This window comes from Phycodurus eques, chromosome 10 (assembly GCF_024500275.1).
Source record: "Phycodurus eques isolate BA_2022a chromosome 10, UOR_Pequ_1.1, whole genome shotgun sequence".
NCBI classification, from domain to species: Eukaryota; Metazoa; Chordata; class Actinopteri; order Syngnathiformes; family Syngnathidae; genus Phycodurus; species Phycodurus eques.
The window spans coordinates 24718301-24734048 of NC_084534.1; the positions used below are offsets into that span (position 1 = coordinate 24718301).

The 15748-nt window shown below is 44.2% G+C and overlaps 2 protein-coding genes across 15 annotated transcripts in view; one reads left to right on the forward strand and one right to left on the reverse strand.

Moving 5' to 3' along the window:
* The first annotated feature begins 617 nt into the window (after window positions 1-617).
* Window positions 618-13321, forward strand: padi2 (peptidyl arginine deiminase, type II). 2 transcript variants are annotated; one of them, XM_061686911.1, is made up of 16 exons: window positions 618-852; window positions 4342-4513; window positions 4602-4671; window positions 4767-4828; window positions 5188-5305; window positions 5894-6043; window positions 6138-6313; window positions 6705-6808; window positions 7255-7366; window positions 8177-8284; window positions 8762-8913; window positions 8996-9143; window positions 9684-9777; window positions 9846-9925; window positions 10671-10811; window positions 12870-13321. In XM_061686911.1, the coding sequence occupies exons 1-16, from the start codon at window positions 707-709 to the stop codon at window positions 13101-13103; spliced, it is 2067 nt and encodes a 688-aa protein (XP_061542895.1). In that variant the 5' UTR covers window positions 618-706; the 3' UTR covers window positions 13104-13321. The 2 variants fall into 2 exon arrangements, with proteins under 2 accessions (XP_061542895.1, XP_061542896.1); XM_061686912.1 differs by lacking the exon at window positions 618-852 and adding an exon at window positions 2178-2311.
* rap1gapb (RAP1 GTPase activating protein b) overlaps window positions 13037-15748 on the reverse strand; it is an 86585-nt gene continuing 83873 nt past the window's right edge. For all 13 annotated transcript variants that reach the window (XM_061686903.1, XM_061686906.1, XM_061686905.1 and 10 more), the window contains one exon: window positions 13037-15123. The gene's annotated coding sequence lies outside the window, so the exon portion shown is untranslated. The remainder of the gene's footprint in view (window positions 15124-15748) is intronic.

Consider the following 15748-nt stretch of genomic DNA (forward strand, 5'->3'; position numbering starts at 1 on the left):
AGGAACAATGTAATCGGCTCCACTTAAGAGAAATATGCGGCATGACTTACAAAAATATGCTATTGGTTTGTCACTTTAAAAACTGTTACATTTGAGTGATAATCACCCCGTGTTCAAGAAAAATGTGAGTTTTGTGTTTTTGAACAATGTTTGCTTGAAGCAAAACACATTTTCATCACAATTGCAAGGTGTGACGCCATTATCAAGTATCGGTGCTCCGTGTCGACGAGTACTCAAATGTCCATCAAGGATGGAGGAGTCTGACCACTGAGGACTCTGGAAGTGACTGTTCAAATTCGTATATGATTTTCATTTCATTGTATTTTATAAGGGGCGCAAATACATCATGAGTTTTAACTAAAGTATCACATTTATTGGCAATATATAATGTTCACTTTTAAAAAAGCGGCCATTGTATCTTTCTTTTTCAAGAACAGTCGAATGAAAAGTAAAAAATAAAGATGAGCAATGATTGTGTAGCATCTGTCAAATCTATTAAAACCGTTAATACACCCAATTTTTGTTTCCCCTGCCAAAAAATGAAGAAAAAAAATAACTGAGGGTGTGCCTTGAGGGCATATGTATGAGTGTCTGTGCGCCAACTTCCTCATATTACAACCTGGAAAAACAAGCTCTCCACACACACACACACACACGCACGCAGTTAACAGTCCGCTAAAAACAACAACAACAACTACCACCAGCCATGTTTCAACAAACCTCTACAATCTATTCTTTTGACAAGAAGACACACGGACAACCAGAATATCAACGCACCCTTCGTTTGGACGCAGAAAGCGCCCAGAAAGTGCTGTATGTGCGGGGGACCACCTTGAAGGCGAACCTGGGCAGGTAAGCTGCAGGTGCGAATGTGGACCACAAGTCGGATAACAGACGCTTCTCATCGAAAACTGACACCTCACTGCATGTTTTTAATGTTGAATTTTTTTTGGGGGGGGTTCTTCCGTTTACGCTACGCGCATGCACATAGATGCATTATTTATACTGTCGAACGTACTATTATTAAACTACACTAAGTTTGTGTGGTTCATCGTATTTATATTTGAGTCGACTTGATTCCTTTTTCAAGTCATGTGACATGTTGCTTTGCATAATGTATGCCCACAAAGTTAAAAAAAAATTCGAATTGACTTCTTTATTTAGAATGTAAAAATAGTAACAAAAACAACAAAAGACATTTGAACAAAATAAAACAAAACAAAATTAACATTAACAGCTATGGGCAATTTAGAGTCATCAGTGAACCTAACATGCATGTTTTGGGATAGTGGGGGGAAGCCGTAGTACCCGTAAAAAACCCAAACAATACAGTGGGGCAGCTGTGCCGACCACTATTCCACCGTGCTGCCCGATATTCTTAATGTACAGTCAACCCTCGCATATTTGCGGTTCAGCATTGCAAATTCACCTATTCGTCGATAGTTGTTTTGGAACCGATCCTTCGTTAGCTGCCGAAAAACTCATCTACTTGCTATTTTTGGGCCAAAGCATTAAAAGTAGTGCTTTGCCACCATCTTGTGGCATCCCGGGGCCAAGAAACTAGGCTGAAGTGAGTTGAGGAGCTTCATTTAGGCAAAAGTGGTGCTTTGCCACAGTCTTGTGGCATCTTGGTGTCAAGGAACTATGTTGAAGTGAATGGAATAAGACAAAAGACGAGCATTACCATCATCTATTGGCAATTATAAACCTTTTGGGGGGGGGGGGGGGGGGGTTGTCAATGACTATTGGATATCCCTAACTGTAAGTTACTTCACACCAATTGAAACTAGTCTACTTTGAAAGAATGTTTTTGGTTTTTTTCACCCTAGTGCCATCTGCTGGATAGGGTAGGGTGCCAACGTCACACAAAAATGCCTCTAAGGCAAATATAAGTAAACACTGCATGAACAAGATACAATTATAAATATATGATAGTGCAGTGTTGGGAAACAACTTTAATGATTACCAAAACAAGCCTCAACGTGAATGAGCGGGCAGAAGAAAAAGAGATAGGGTGGGCAGGGGGGGGGGGGGGGGGGGGGGGGGGGGGGGGGGGGGGTGCTGTCACATGACTAGGGGCCGGAGTCAAGTCCACTCGACTGACCAATCAAAGACCAGGGTTTAAATCCTGGCTCGTTCCAGCCTTCACTAGTTAAGCTCTGGGGGCGGCCGGGTCAGTCCGAGGGGAGCCACCTGGACTGAGTGCGCCGGCAGGAGCCATGATTCGCCCCCGCACTCTCAGAGTAGATTATGATAAAACTGCAAACGTCGTATGCGTGGTTGGCTCTGCGCTTCACGTGACCCTGAACAGGTAGGTAAGAGGAAGAAGAAAAAAAAAAATCTCCGCTTCATGGTTGCCACTTTTGACTCTTCAATTGGGAATTGTTTGTAATTTATCTTGCAACGCACACTTTATTAGGTACCCCTGCACATGTGATGAGATCCAAGCCAAGCGAGCTGTGTGTATACAAAAAAAATAATGTTCCAGGTGCATCTCAATCCATTTGGATATTGTGGGAAACTTTCAGTACATTAAATATTGGAAAATACTTTACAGAAGGCCCATTAATACCTAATTTCAACATTCAAAATAATTTTGATTGTTGCTTACGTAATATACTAATTTCTAGAGCTGGTAAATTGCAGGATTTTGTAAAATGTCCATGTATTGTCAAAATTATTTTAGTGCTGAAATATCATGTGTAGTTTTTTTTTTAAATTTAATTTTTATTTTTTTTACTTTAACTATGGATTAAAAAAATTCTACAATATATTATTTTACTGAGATTCACCTGTACATGGCAATAATAAACATTGCTAAAATGATACCTCTAAGACAACAAAATTAGGCATTCTTGTCTCTGTAAAACTCAAATTTTGAAAACATGAGCTCTTAGATTGTACAACTGTGTACCTATTGTTGTGGCTGGTATGACAAGTTGCCTAAATCCTTCTCTAAAACTACCTTTTTGAAGGGGGATATTATTTGTTTCTTGTTTTTGAAGTTGATATGGAATGCACAGTCAATACGCAGATGCTGCTGCTGGCGACACAGTAAAACAGGCCGTCTATTGTTGCAGTGCAAACACCAGAGACTTTGTTGTCCCATAGAATTGCATCCGGCGTGCCAAACGCCAGCCGACGCAGCACATCCGAGCCGAGACTGGATTACCCAGCGAATGCAAAATGGTTCACTCATGTGCAGGGCTGACCCGCCACCGCGGCTGCGTGTCCCCACTGTCGTGCATTGCAAGAATGCTACAAGCAAGCAGGGGCACGTTTAGTTGATGGAATAATCCGTGTGGGGGTAATTCACACCGCAGAGCGGCTGCTTCCTGAAAAGTGAGACGAGCTAGTGTTTGGAATCGGGATGATAGCGTCTGTTGTGCAAACAAGAGGACGGCGAGGGCCTGAAGGCACCTTGAATCAGGTTTTGCAACAGTGACTCTCGTTAAACATCCTTGTTTACTCTCGGCTGTTTTATGATCTCTTTACAATGCGCATATTTGTTATGTAACCCACCTCCCATCTACATCGTCACTGGCACACATGTCAAATGAGATCCAATGGTGCCAACAATAGAGAAATTATGATTCTGATTGACATTAACAACATGTTTAGGCCCCCAAGCACCTGGGAGTGCGAAGGCCATCTCGGAATCGCTTCAATTATTTTTCCGACAAATTCATATCCTTTTAGGGGCCTCAACAATCCCCAAAATAACACATGACAAAATGTACTGTTCAGTGAACCCCCAGTTTTTACAGGGGGACTGACCCCAAAGTAGTAACAGAGCGATGTTATAATAAGTCAACTGTCTTTATTCCAAAAGACTGTTGCAAAAGCAAATAAAAGCACCACTATAGACTACAAGAGAAGAATGCAAAATACTTGCTTTACGGTAATGGGAAGAGGCAGCAATAAGGGTTGCCAGGGAGGCGCCAAAACTCACAGAACAAGGAAGAGATAACATGTCCGATAAGGAGTAAATATTAAACAGGAGGCAAACGGAAATGGGCTCGCACAAGGGGAACAAAAGGAACGATCTGGCGTGTTCTTGACGTGAAGCTGATTACCAATAGCTCCCAGGTGCGTGACCGCTTGCTCACTCCACCCAGCTCACTGCTCCACCTAACATAAGAGGACGGATTCTTGGACACTCGCCGCACTCCTGTCATTGGTGAAATGAAGTCACATGGTTTATGGACGCCATGTTGTCGAGCATGGTCTTGGTTAGCCTCGGGAATTTTTTAAAGAGGGGACGGAGGGATGGATATCCTGGATGAATTAAGACGTACTGCCACATATCAAGTATCACCTTTTGTCTAATGTGATCCACAGGAGCGCGCCTCCCAACTCCGCATTCTTCTCAGTCAAATGCACCCCCAACATTCAGTGCAGCATCGTCCCGCCTATCCAGGCGACCTCTCACCTCTCCCCCATCTCCCTCGATGGAAAGTCATTGCTGCTCATCTCCATGAGCAGTGCCAGCCAACATGAGAACGACAGCAAGGTGACAGGACGGTCGTGAAGTGAAGGTTGATAAGGATAACATTAATACTGTTACGTGTAAAGCTGCCTTGTGTTTTTATTTTTGCAAGCTGACTGTCCGATACTACGGGCAGGATAAAGAAGTTTTGAGCAATGCCATCCTGCACCTGACGGCAATTGGTATGCTGAAACGCGACAAAACAGCACGCCTACAGTACCAAAATACGGTGTATTCCTTTTGCATTTCAATCGCATTGAACTTGTTTGTGACGCAGAGATCTCTCTCGACGTGGATGCCGACCGAGATGGCGTTGTGGAGAAAAACAACCCCAATAAGGTGAGCTCAAACGGCAACGGGCAAATGAAAATGGCCGGCGGTGGCTTTGGGCAAGCGGCATTCATTTGCAGTCTGGACAAGGAGGGGTGCACATTTGTGGCTCAGGAGATGTACCTAATAAATTGTCCTTTGAGTGTAAAAACCTCTCGGTCAAAATCTGAATGTGAGTTACAAGACGATACCCTGCTTTGTGCCTTAATGATACATTACAACTTCATCTATCTGCTTGCATGATTTGTGTGTCGCCGGAGGTCATTACCACAGAAAGGAATGATACAGTCGATTTACAGGGGAGGGTTAAAGAAGTAGAAATAATCCTCAGAATGCTAGTACTATACTGATGATACTTTTGTTGTTAGGGATCTTGGAAGTGGGGTCCCGATGGGCATGGAGCCATCCTATTGGTCAACTGTGACTCGGAGAGAAGCTATTCCAAGAGACTCGACACTGAGGTGGACTACATCTCCAAGCTGTCAGGTAAAGAAGCATACTAGTAGAACACACCTCCCTTTCCTTATTCTACATAATGGCATATTTTGCAAGCGATGTACATACCTACAAATACAAGCAATTATGCTCGGGTTTGATTGACAGTTGAGGCATCTTAATCATGTTTGTTGTTTGCACTGTTGTACAGCTGCATTGCATACTTGGAGATGTTTCCAATATTTTGAGTACCTTTTTCAGCTACAATGAACCCCGCCTATTAACGGTTTGCCATTTGTGTGCGCTTGCTCTGACACCCAAGTGGCCATAAGATGGCGCCAAAGCCCTGACTAATAGCAAAGTAGTAATTGTGTCAAGGAATTATTGTTGTAGCGATGCATCTTGACTGAGAAACGGACAACTTTGTATGTCAGGAAAGAGAGAAGTTTAGCCTGGGTTGTTAGTGGAGTCTTTCACGTGTGAATGGTTATTTGTCTATACATGCCCTGCCATTGAATAGTGGCCAGTCCTGGGTGTACACGGATTCTTGCCCAAAATTCCTCAACATAGGCTGCAGTTACCTGTAGAAGAAGTACTGAGGTGTACCTAATGTTGTGGCCTTTTTGCGCCCACGTGCAGATCTGCGGGACATGTCCGAGATGGTGCTGCGGACGCGAGGCCCCGCCAAGCTCCCGGCGGGCTACAAGCTCACCATGCACATATCTCAGGGAGATGCGGAGAGCGTCAGGGTGTACAGGCCCAGGCCTCGCTCCTACGGCAACTTCCTGCGTGAGTAAAAAAAAAAAAAAAAAACAACACAAAAACGGACGCGGTGTGAGTCATGCAAGCTGTTTGAATCCCCAAACGCGTTTCTTTATTTCAGCCGGCGTATCGGGCGGCTTTACGAGAGTGCTGACCAGCCAGGTGTTGTCCGGCGAGGTGCCGTACCTCGGGGGTGTAGCCGAGACTAGCTTTTACGTGGAGGGTCTCAGGTTTCCGGACAAGGACTTTGATGGGCTCGTCAGTATCAACCTTAGCCTGCTGGAGCCCATTTGTAGAGTAAGAGCGCCCTTTAAAGCAACGATATGTTGAAATTGCCCTGTAAGAATTTGCCACACTGCCTTGTTATAGAGAGAATTGTATCTGTCTTTTCAAAGATGAAGCTATATATGTACACGATATCGCTATTAGAGTTAGCATTAGCCTTGGTGCCAAGTTTAGAATCGTGTGCTAAGCTAGTCCAGACTGAAAAACACTCACAGAAAAAAAACTTTCAAATGGCAACGATGAAGCCATGACAGCTTCTGAGTATTTTGCAGATATTTTCCTTGTTTGGCTTCTTTAACATTCAACCCATATTTTCTTCTCATATAAATCTTTGATCTTCATTATTCATTTTTGTTAATTTCATTGCTGTTATTGTAAGCCAACCTCTGGCGTATGTTGACAGGGTCTTCCCGAGACCCCCATTTTCACCGACACCGTTGTGTTCCGAGTGGCGCCGTGGATCATGACGCCAAACACCCTGCAGCCTGTTGAGGTGTTTGTGTGCAGGTAAAAAAAAACAAAAAACAAACGTGATTAATTTATGAAAATTGAATCTTCAACGAGCCGGCACGGTGAACGACTGGTTAGAGCGTCTGCCTCACAGTTCTGAGGACCGGGGTTCAATCCCCAGCACCGCCTGTGTGGAGTTTGCATGTTCTCCCCGTGGTTTTCTCCAGGCACTCCGCTTTCCTCCCACATCCCAAAAACATGCGTGGTAGGTTGATTGAAGACTCTAAATTGCCCGTAGGTGCGAATGGTTGTTATTTTATGTGTGCCCTGCAATTGGCTGGCGACCGGTTCAGGGTGTACCCCGCCTCCCGCCCGAAGATAGCTGAGATAGACGCCAGCAGCCCGCGACCCTAGTGAGGATAAGCGGTAAAGAAAATGGATGGATGGATGAATCTTCAATGGAAAAGATTGCCTCATTCATTTTTTCTCCGCTTGCTGCTCAGCACGTCGGATAACTACGGCTTCCTGAAAGGAATGAAGAGTCTCGTGGCCAGCAGCGGCTACAAACTCAACATCTGTCACGAGTATATGAACAGAGGCGACCGCTGGATGCAAGTAAGATAATGAAATCTGCTGTTTTTTTATTTTTTTAAAAATTATTATTATTCATGTGTAAATCAAATTCCCAACTGTAGACAGAAACCTTTTAACATGATAGCCAGCTGGCAGGCAGGCGCAGCAACAGAATTGCTTTGATTTATTTGTATTTTTTTTTTCATTCATTCTGTCATTCATTCCATTTCAAATAGCGCTTGAAAGTTTTTGATGAGTCTAAAATACATGCAGACCTGAGATTTGAACCCAGGACCTCAGCAATGTGAGGCAGACAGTAACCACTAGTCCATAGGTCATTGTGCTGCCATTTGGTTACTTCTTCTATTGCATTTAAAAAACGTTGTTGGAATTCGAGAGCTGCAGCAATCATCGATTATCAAATGAATCGACAACTATTTTGATAATCAATTTATCGTTTAGAGAGCTGGTTCCACTTAAAATTGTCCAAATCGTTCAAATCCCAGCCTCTCAACATTAAATATTTACAGATTTATGTTGTCCTCCATGAAATAAGACATTTGCAAACATCTGCTTTTACTTTGGAAAACAATGATCATCATATTCTGACATTATTTTTTTCATCCGATTATTAAAATAACTGTTAGTTGCAGCCCTACACCATTCATTATGAGCCGTTTTCAACCTTTCTCTTGCAAAACTCACATACAATCTGTTTTGTGTCCCATCCATTTTCTTTACCGCTTATCCTCACTAGGGTCGCGGGCAAATCCATTCATATTAGGAGATATGAACTTAGAAAATCTCTATTTCTTATTTACAATATTGTAAAATAATGCAATTTTTCCCTAGGATGAGCTGGAGTTTGGCTACATCGAAGCGCCGCATCACCGCTTTCCCGTGGTCCTGGATTCCCCCAGAGATGGAAAACTTGTGGACTTTCCGTACAATGAGCTACTGGTGAGCGACGCGCGGTCTTCCTTTAATGCCAAATGTTCAACATTAAAGCCCCTGTAAAGTGAAAATAAATGTCTTTGTATGTATTTGACACTGACGGTTTACGACGAGGCACTCTAAAGCAGCAATGCTAGCAGACTATCTGAAGGGAAGATGCATTTTCGAAGTGTAAACATAGCTAGTTGCATGTCACAATTGCTTCAGTTGACCACTGACGCGAATGAACGCGTTTACGTTTTTAAATTGTGGGGGAGGGGGGACTCTTGCCGGGCCCCAAGTGCATCACTAAGCCCCGTTTAAGCGAGAAGAAATCAAGAAAACTGATATGAAAAATGCTATATCTCCACAATTCAGTACTACATAGTTCTTAGTCTTTGCACATTTTCAGCAATTATCGCCAAACTTTGTTACATGAAGAAACAGATCTCTGAGTTCACTTCACAGTTCTTTAAACATTGTATTTGTAAACAATCTCTTCAGGGCCCCGACTTTGGCTACGTGACGAGAGTGGCCTTGAGGAAAGACGTGAGCAGTCTGGACTCGTTCGGCAATCTGGAGGTCAGTCCTCCCGTCACGGTCAACGGGAAAGAGTATCCGTTGGGAAGGATCATCATCGGCGTGGCATTTCCCACGTAGGCTTGTTTCAGATTTTATTTTGAGTGGAAACATTAGACGTGACAGAGGAATTCCGAGGACATTTCTCTTTTGTTTAAGAACCACCAAAGGACGGAACATGACCAAAGTGGTTCAAGACTTCCTGTGGGCACAGAAGGTCCAAGAACCCATCGCCTTGTTTTCTGACTGGCTGGTTGTCGGCCACGTGGACGAATTCATGACGTTTGTTCCCGCGCCAGACAGGAAGGTAAAACCAACATTAGGCTTGATTCACACTACAAGGTTCAAGTGACACAGTTCCAATTGGTGTCTTCTCAAGTGGCACAATTGTAAATAAATAGGAAAAAATGTATACATGGAATCAGAGCAAATGGTATTCATGCCTCTTCCAATTGTGCTATTCACAGAGCCTTGTCGCAAATAGCAAAAAACAGGGGCACATCAATTACATGTTTTTTTTTAATGTATGATTTCTCTTTTAATAATTCAAACTGTAAATATACCACAAACTATGATCCAAAACACTAATATAATTTCGAACGTTACAACAATACCCTTAAAAGTATGCCATAGACTCTCTGTAACAACCCAGGCTAAACTTGGCTCCTCCCCAATGCAGAGCTTGCATCACTTTAACATACTTCCTTGACACCGGTGTACAAATTTCCTATTAGACAGGGCTTTGGCGCCATCTTGCTGCAAAGTAGGGAGTGTAAGAAAAATATGACGCCACCATGCAAACTCTCAGACAGTGTTGTCCTTTTGTCTGTTGTGTCCTCACTGGCAGGGCTTTCGGCTGCTGCTGGCCAGTCCAGACGCGGGCTACAAGCTATTCAGAGGCCTAAAGAACAACGGTCACGGACAGGCCAAACTCTTCGAGGGTACGTCTGCCCTTTACTGCAATTCATGTTTTTGTCCGCAATGTGCAAAACAATCTACTTCCTCAAAGGGCGGAGTGACCAAGTGCCAATCACAGTGGACGACGTACTTGAAGACGAAGCTTTCCAAGCTGAGAACAACTACGTTCAGGTGAGTCTGGTTATAAACTCACTGTAATCTTCCTGTTGCTTTTTCTAACACAGAGATCCTCCAAAATAGACACACACAACTATAAATTATGGTATACCTACTGTTTTATTCAGTAGAGAATGTCAGCTTTATTGAACTTTTGTCCACAATGCTACAATCGCCCCAACATGGAGACGGCTGACGTCGTCCATTCAGCGACGAATGCATCCTGGAGAAATGGAGAGGGACAAGACTCTGTGCTCAAATGAAATAAAGTGAAACGAGAGAGAGGACTAAATGGGACAGTAGAATTTAACCTTTGCTTCTGTACATGTGTGTTAATCACCAATGGACGAACTATCGGCTGTGAAAAAAATGCAGTTGATTGTTTACATTAAAACTCAACTTGTATCAAACGTGAGTGACGTCTTGCACGCTGCGATCACCAGATTAAAATTTCAGACATCTATGATTCCGGCGCCCTCACGCTGGTCGTTGGAGACTTCAGTCTTTCTCTTCTCTCTAATCTACTAACAGCTTCACACAACGTGGAACAAGGAGGACGAAAACTCCTCATTGCTAAAGGCCAATGTAAAGGGAGTGCTTCTATATTTTAATTAGAGAAGAATATTCTATTTAGTTATCTATGATTGTATTATTGTAATTATCCGCTTTTTATGTACAGCACTTCCTTACAGCTGCGGTCAATGAGAAAGTGCTATATAACTGAAGTTGAGTTGAGACACTTGTTATTTTCACCGTTCAGAGCTGCATCGACTGGAACCGAGACGTGCTGAAGCGAGAGCTGGGCCTGGACGACGCCGACATCATCGACCTGCCCATCCTCTTCAAGTTGGAACAGGACGTTGACCACGAGTTTCGAGCCGTGGCCTTCTACCCCGACATGGTATGTTTGAGGCACAAATGACCTACTTTCCAGCACAGACTGCATACTTTAAGTCGCTTATATTTTCTCAACTGCTATTAAAGGAGAGATGTTATGCTTTTTTTTTCTTCCATAATTTCAAAGCGTTCCTATATGTTTTATTAACATGTCTATGACACACCTTTGTCAATATACCACAAGGATTAGGAATTGCATTAATTATAACACACTGTAACATTTTTCTGAAATTCTTGTAAAAAATTTTAGTCGTGTAAAAAGTATGGTATTAAAAAAAAAAAAAAAAAAAAATCACCATAACAATTCACTATAATGCTGAATAATTACTTTGAGTCTTGCGTTTGTTTGAGCCAACAATGACACCCAAAGTGTGTTACTTATGTCCATTCTACTCTCGGGGTTGAGTGACTCGAGATTTTGTTGTCGTCAGCGCTAATATGATGAACGTGAAGTTGAAGTTTTTTTAGTCGATGATGTCGTTTTTTTCTGCAAAGGACAGTTATCCCCAACCTTTTGCGCCCCGGAAACCGGTTTCATGTAAAGACACATTTCCACGGAACGGAATTTAAATAAATGAAAACATCCCTCCATCCATTTTCTACCGCTTATCCGAGGTCGGGCCGCGGAGGCAGTAGCTTTAGCAGGGACGCCCGCACTTCCTTCTCCCCAGCCACTTCCATAAAAGTTACGAACAGAATCGGTGACAAAGGGCGGCTCCTCTATTGCTGAGGCGGCCGACCGGAGCTGGGGCCGTAAGGTAGTCTGTGCCTGTCGTGGCGGCAATCCCCGAACCCGTTGGTGGACGCCAACCGTGAGGGATGCCGTCAAGTAGAAGAAGGGGTCCTATCGGGCCTTTTTGGCCTGTGGGACTCCTGAGGCAGCTGATGGGTACCGGCTGACCGAGCGGAATGAAGCTTCGGTGGTCGCTGAAGCAAAACCTCAAGCATGGGAGGAGGCCATTGAGAGAGACTTCCGGACGGCTTTGAAGAAATTCTGGTCCACCATCCAGCATCTCAGGATTGGGAAGCAGTGCACCATCAACACTATGTATAGTGTGGATGGGGTGCTGCTGACCTCGACTCGGGACATTGTAAGCCGGTGGGGAGAATACTTCGAACACCTCCTCAATTCCACCAACTCTGCTTCCTCATGGGAAGAGTCTGGGTTCTCTGAGGCGGGCTCTCCTATCTCCGGGGTTGAGGTCACCGAGGTGGTTAAAAAGCTCCTCGGGGCTGTCCTGGTTGACACGCCTCTGTGACATCGGGGACAGTGCCTCTGGATTGGCAGACTGGGTGGTGGTCCCCCTTTTTAAGAAGGGGGACGGGAGGGTGTGTTCCAACTACAGGGGGATCACACACCTCAGCCTCCCTGGCAAGGTCTATTCAGGGGTGCCGAAGAGGAGGGTCCGTCTGGAAGTCGAATCTCAGATTCAGGAGGAGCAGTGTGGTTTTTGTCCTGGCTGTGGAACAGTGGACCGGCTCTACACCCTCGGCAGGGTTCTCAAGGGTGCCTGGGAGTTCGCCCAACCAGTCTACATGTGTTTTGTGGATTTGGAGAAGGCATTCGACCGTGTCCATTGGGGAGTCCTGTGGGGGGTGCTTCGGGAGTATGGGGTACCGAACCCCCTGATACGGGCTGTTCGGTCCCTGTATGACCAGTGTCAGAGTTAAATGAAAACAAATGATTAAAAATACAACTCACCATTATGCTGAATGTAACTGGTGTCATTAGTGAGAGCCCTGCACCATGTTTTTCTTTTCAACGAGCAGGCCGGTTTCATCTAGCATAGCGCATTGTAAGACGGGATATTATAGCCAGGCTCAAAAAAAAAAAAAAAGTAAGCATTTCTCTTTTTCACTGTTTTTTTGTTTTGTTTTGCTTTTTATTTCACTTGTGTTATTTTGTTACCGGTCTCGGTTTTTGGTAAACTATTCCCACACGCTTTGTAAACCAGCCGTATACACTCACTGACGTCAGTGTTGTTAAGCAAGGCAACGGTCCTGATGTCGGAGGGTGTTGTCTAAAATAACTTATTTCCTGAAAAAACACTTCCGCTTCCAGGTCAACATGATCGTGCTGGGGCAAAGCCTGGGCATTCCCAAGCCCTTCGGTCCCAAGGTGAACGACCGCTGCGCCCTGGAGGCGGAGATGTGCTCCCTGATGGAGGGCCTGGGACTCACCTGCACCTTCATCGACGACTTCGCCTCCTACCACCGGCTCCTGGGCGAGGTCCACTGCGGCTCCAACGTGCGCAGGGAAGCGTTCGAGTTCAAGTGGTGGGACCTGGACTTGTGAGTCGAGCATCCTGGGACTGGGAAGCATCACCGCGATGGGCTTTTCACGTCATTAAACATCTCTGTTGTCTTTATTTACAATGAGGATGCAAAGCAATACTGTATGTACAAGCGAGTCTTTTTCACAAGCAGACAAACAGAAATACAATCATTTCAAATCAGAGCGCACTTGTTGGATCGACCACTGATTAAAAAAAAATAATAAAATGGAAAAAGACGCATGGTTGTGCCATTTCTTTGAGCCACAAGGGGTCGCAAGCCATCTATGCTTCAATTCAGCAGGTTCTGTTCAAGTCAAATAAAACATTTGGATTCGAGTCATTAGTTTTTTCCCCCCCCTTCCCCTCTGCATTTGTCTCCCCCAATTGGGGAACGTAGATAAGCAAACCGAAACAAAGCATGGTGTGCCGCGTGTGTTACATTCAGGAACCTCTGTAAAGACAATCATTTGCAAAGGCAACCTCAAGACGAGTCACAATGTCGTTCCCAAAATTCTGCTTGACCCACAAACTGAGGATTGTGTATGGAAAGCCCTTTCGACCAGTGCACTGATGTCAACTAGTTCAACTACATGTTCTTCAGGGAAAACTGCACTCGTTGACAACTGCGTGTTACTAGTACTGCTGGTGACAAAAAAAAAAAATACTAGTTAATATCTCGTGCTGTAGTACAGTAGTCGTAGCACACAGATGTCAACATGTAGAACTACACGTTACTAATGAGGCAAAACTACACTTGTCAACTGTGTGCTATTAATACTACTCGTGATGTCTAATTATACTAGTTTATATCTAGCGCTTCACTAGTACTAGTAGTGTGCAGAACTACATGAACAAGTACGTTACCGGTGAGGCAAAACTGCACGAGTTGACAACTGTGTGTTACTAGTAATACTTGTGCTTATAAAATTTTACTTTACATCTACCACTTAATTTGTAGTACTAGTAGTGCGCAGATGTCAACTAGTTGAACAACTACGTTACTAGTAAGGACAAACTGCACTAGTCAACAACTATGTGCTACTACACGCAGAGTTCGACTCGTGCAGTTTTGCCTCACTATTAACATATTGTCATTCTACTAGTGCACAGAAATGTTTTACAGTCGTGGAAAATTTTTTCGCTAGTACGGCATAGTCGCTCTAAGTGTGCTGAATTGTCTTACTAGTGAGGATAAAGAGGGTGCTAGTACATTGACAATTGAGTGCACTAGTAGGCTATTCGATTACATGCTCAAACGGCTTTCCATAAAGCATCCTGCAGTAATATTTGACACGGAGTAAAATAAATGTGCGCGATCCGTAATGTACACTGCACGCGGAGATGAATAAAACGGGAATCACAGGTACAACCGACGTGGCACCGTTTTGTTTTTTTAGTCAAGCAGGTTGACACCATGCACAGTAGCACTCACACAAACAAACACAAACGCTTGAAAATGCTTCGTAGCTGGTCGAGGCACCACAGTAATTATGACTTTTTGTTTTTTACTGCCATTGTACTATCAGTGGAGTGTACTTTTTTTTTTTTTTATGGACATTGAGTTTTATTAAATGCTTGTGGTGTCGTTGAACCAAGTGGCCCCAATCCCGAAGGAACGTGACAAATGCTGTTGTTTGCTCGAAAGAATGTAAAGCACAGGAGTCACACTAACGCTCTGCAGGTCAACAGACCAAACACTCGGCTAAATATATATATATATATATATATATATATATATATATATATCCATCTTTCAGTTTCTCTCAGTCCAAAAATCTTCCAAACCAGGATGAAGTTGCTCACTGACACACAGTGGCGATGCTGCACGGCCTTGAAAGGATTTTCGGGGAGCAGGAACGAGGACCCGACGCGACGCCCTCGGAGCTTCCGTTCGGCGTCTTGCCGGGACGGCTGGCGGACCCCAACGGAACGCTTCCGGGAAAGTTCTTACGGACCTCGTCTCAAAGTCGACCACGGTCGGTCGAGGAGGCGACGCGACCCGTCGCTCGGTTGTGACGTGTGGTGCCTCTCCAAGAAACGCTGCCAAAGACATGCGTAGACAAAAGAGGATGTCAAAAATGCCCCTTTTCCGACTACCTAAACAGCTTGCCGTATTGACTCTTTTCCTTTGGCAAAAAAGAGGTACTCTCTAATGCATTGGCGGGTAGGGATGGGCATTGGCTGTGTGTGTGTTTACAGGCAGCTTCATTTACCGCCAATCAAAGCGGCTCCTCTCATTCCCTGTAAGTGTTGCGCAATGACGGTCTCAATGGAGACGTCTCTGTGCGGAAGAGGATGATGTGTAATCGCAGTGAGTAAAGCATTGCCACAGCTCTTGGCTGGTGTGGCAACAGACAATGTGAGCAGGTCCCCTTCTAAAATACTGAATAAGATGGTGACATAAAAATGTCCGTGGACCTCAGCATATTTCTGCCTGTGCCCCGATCAAATTCACCAGACTCTTGTTCGGCCGGCTGCGCCAGCAGTTTGGACCGAGTTTTCTGCCACCACATTTTTTTTATTTTTTATTTTTTTTTTTTTTTCATTCCGCCAGGTGCATCTCCAAGGACACACCCTTGCTGCGCCGAAACGTCTATTGTTGTTCAATGTGTACAATACGGGTTAGGGTTGTAAATGACAAGAGAATGAAGTAGAAAGTAGCCTC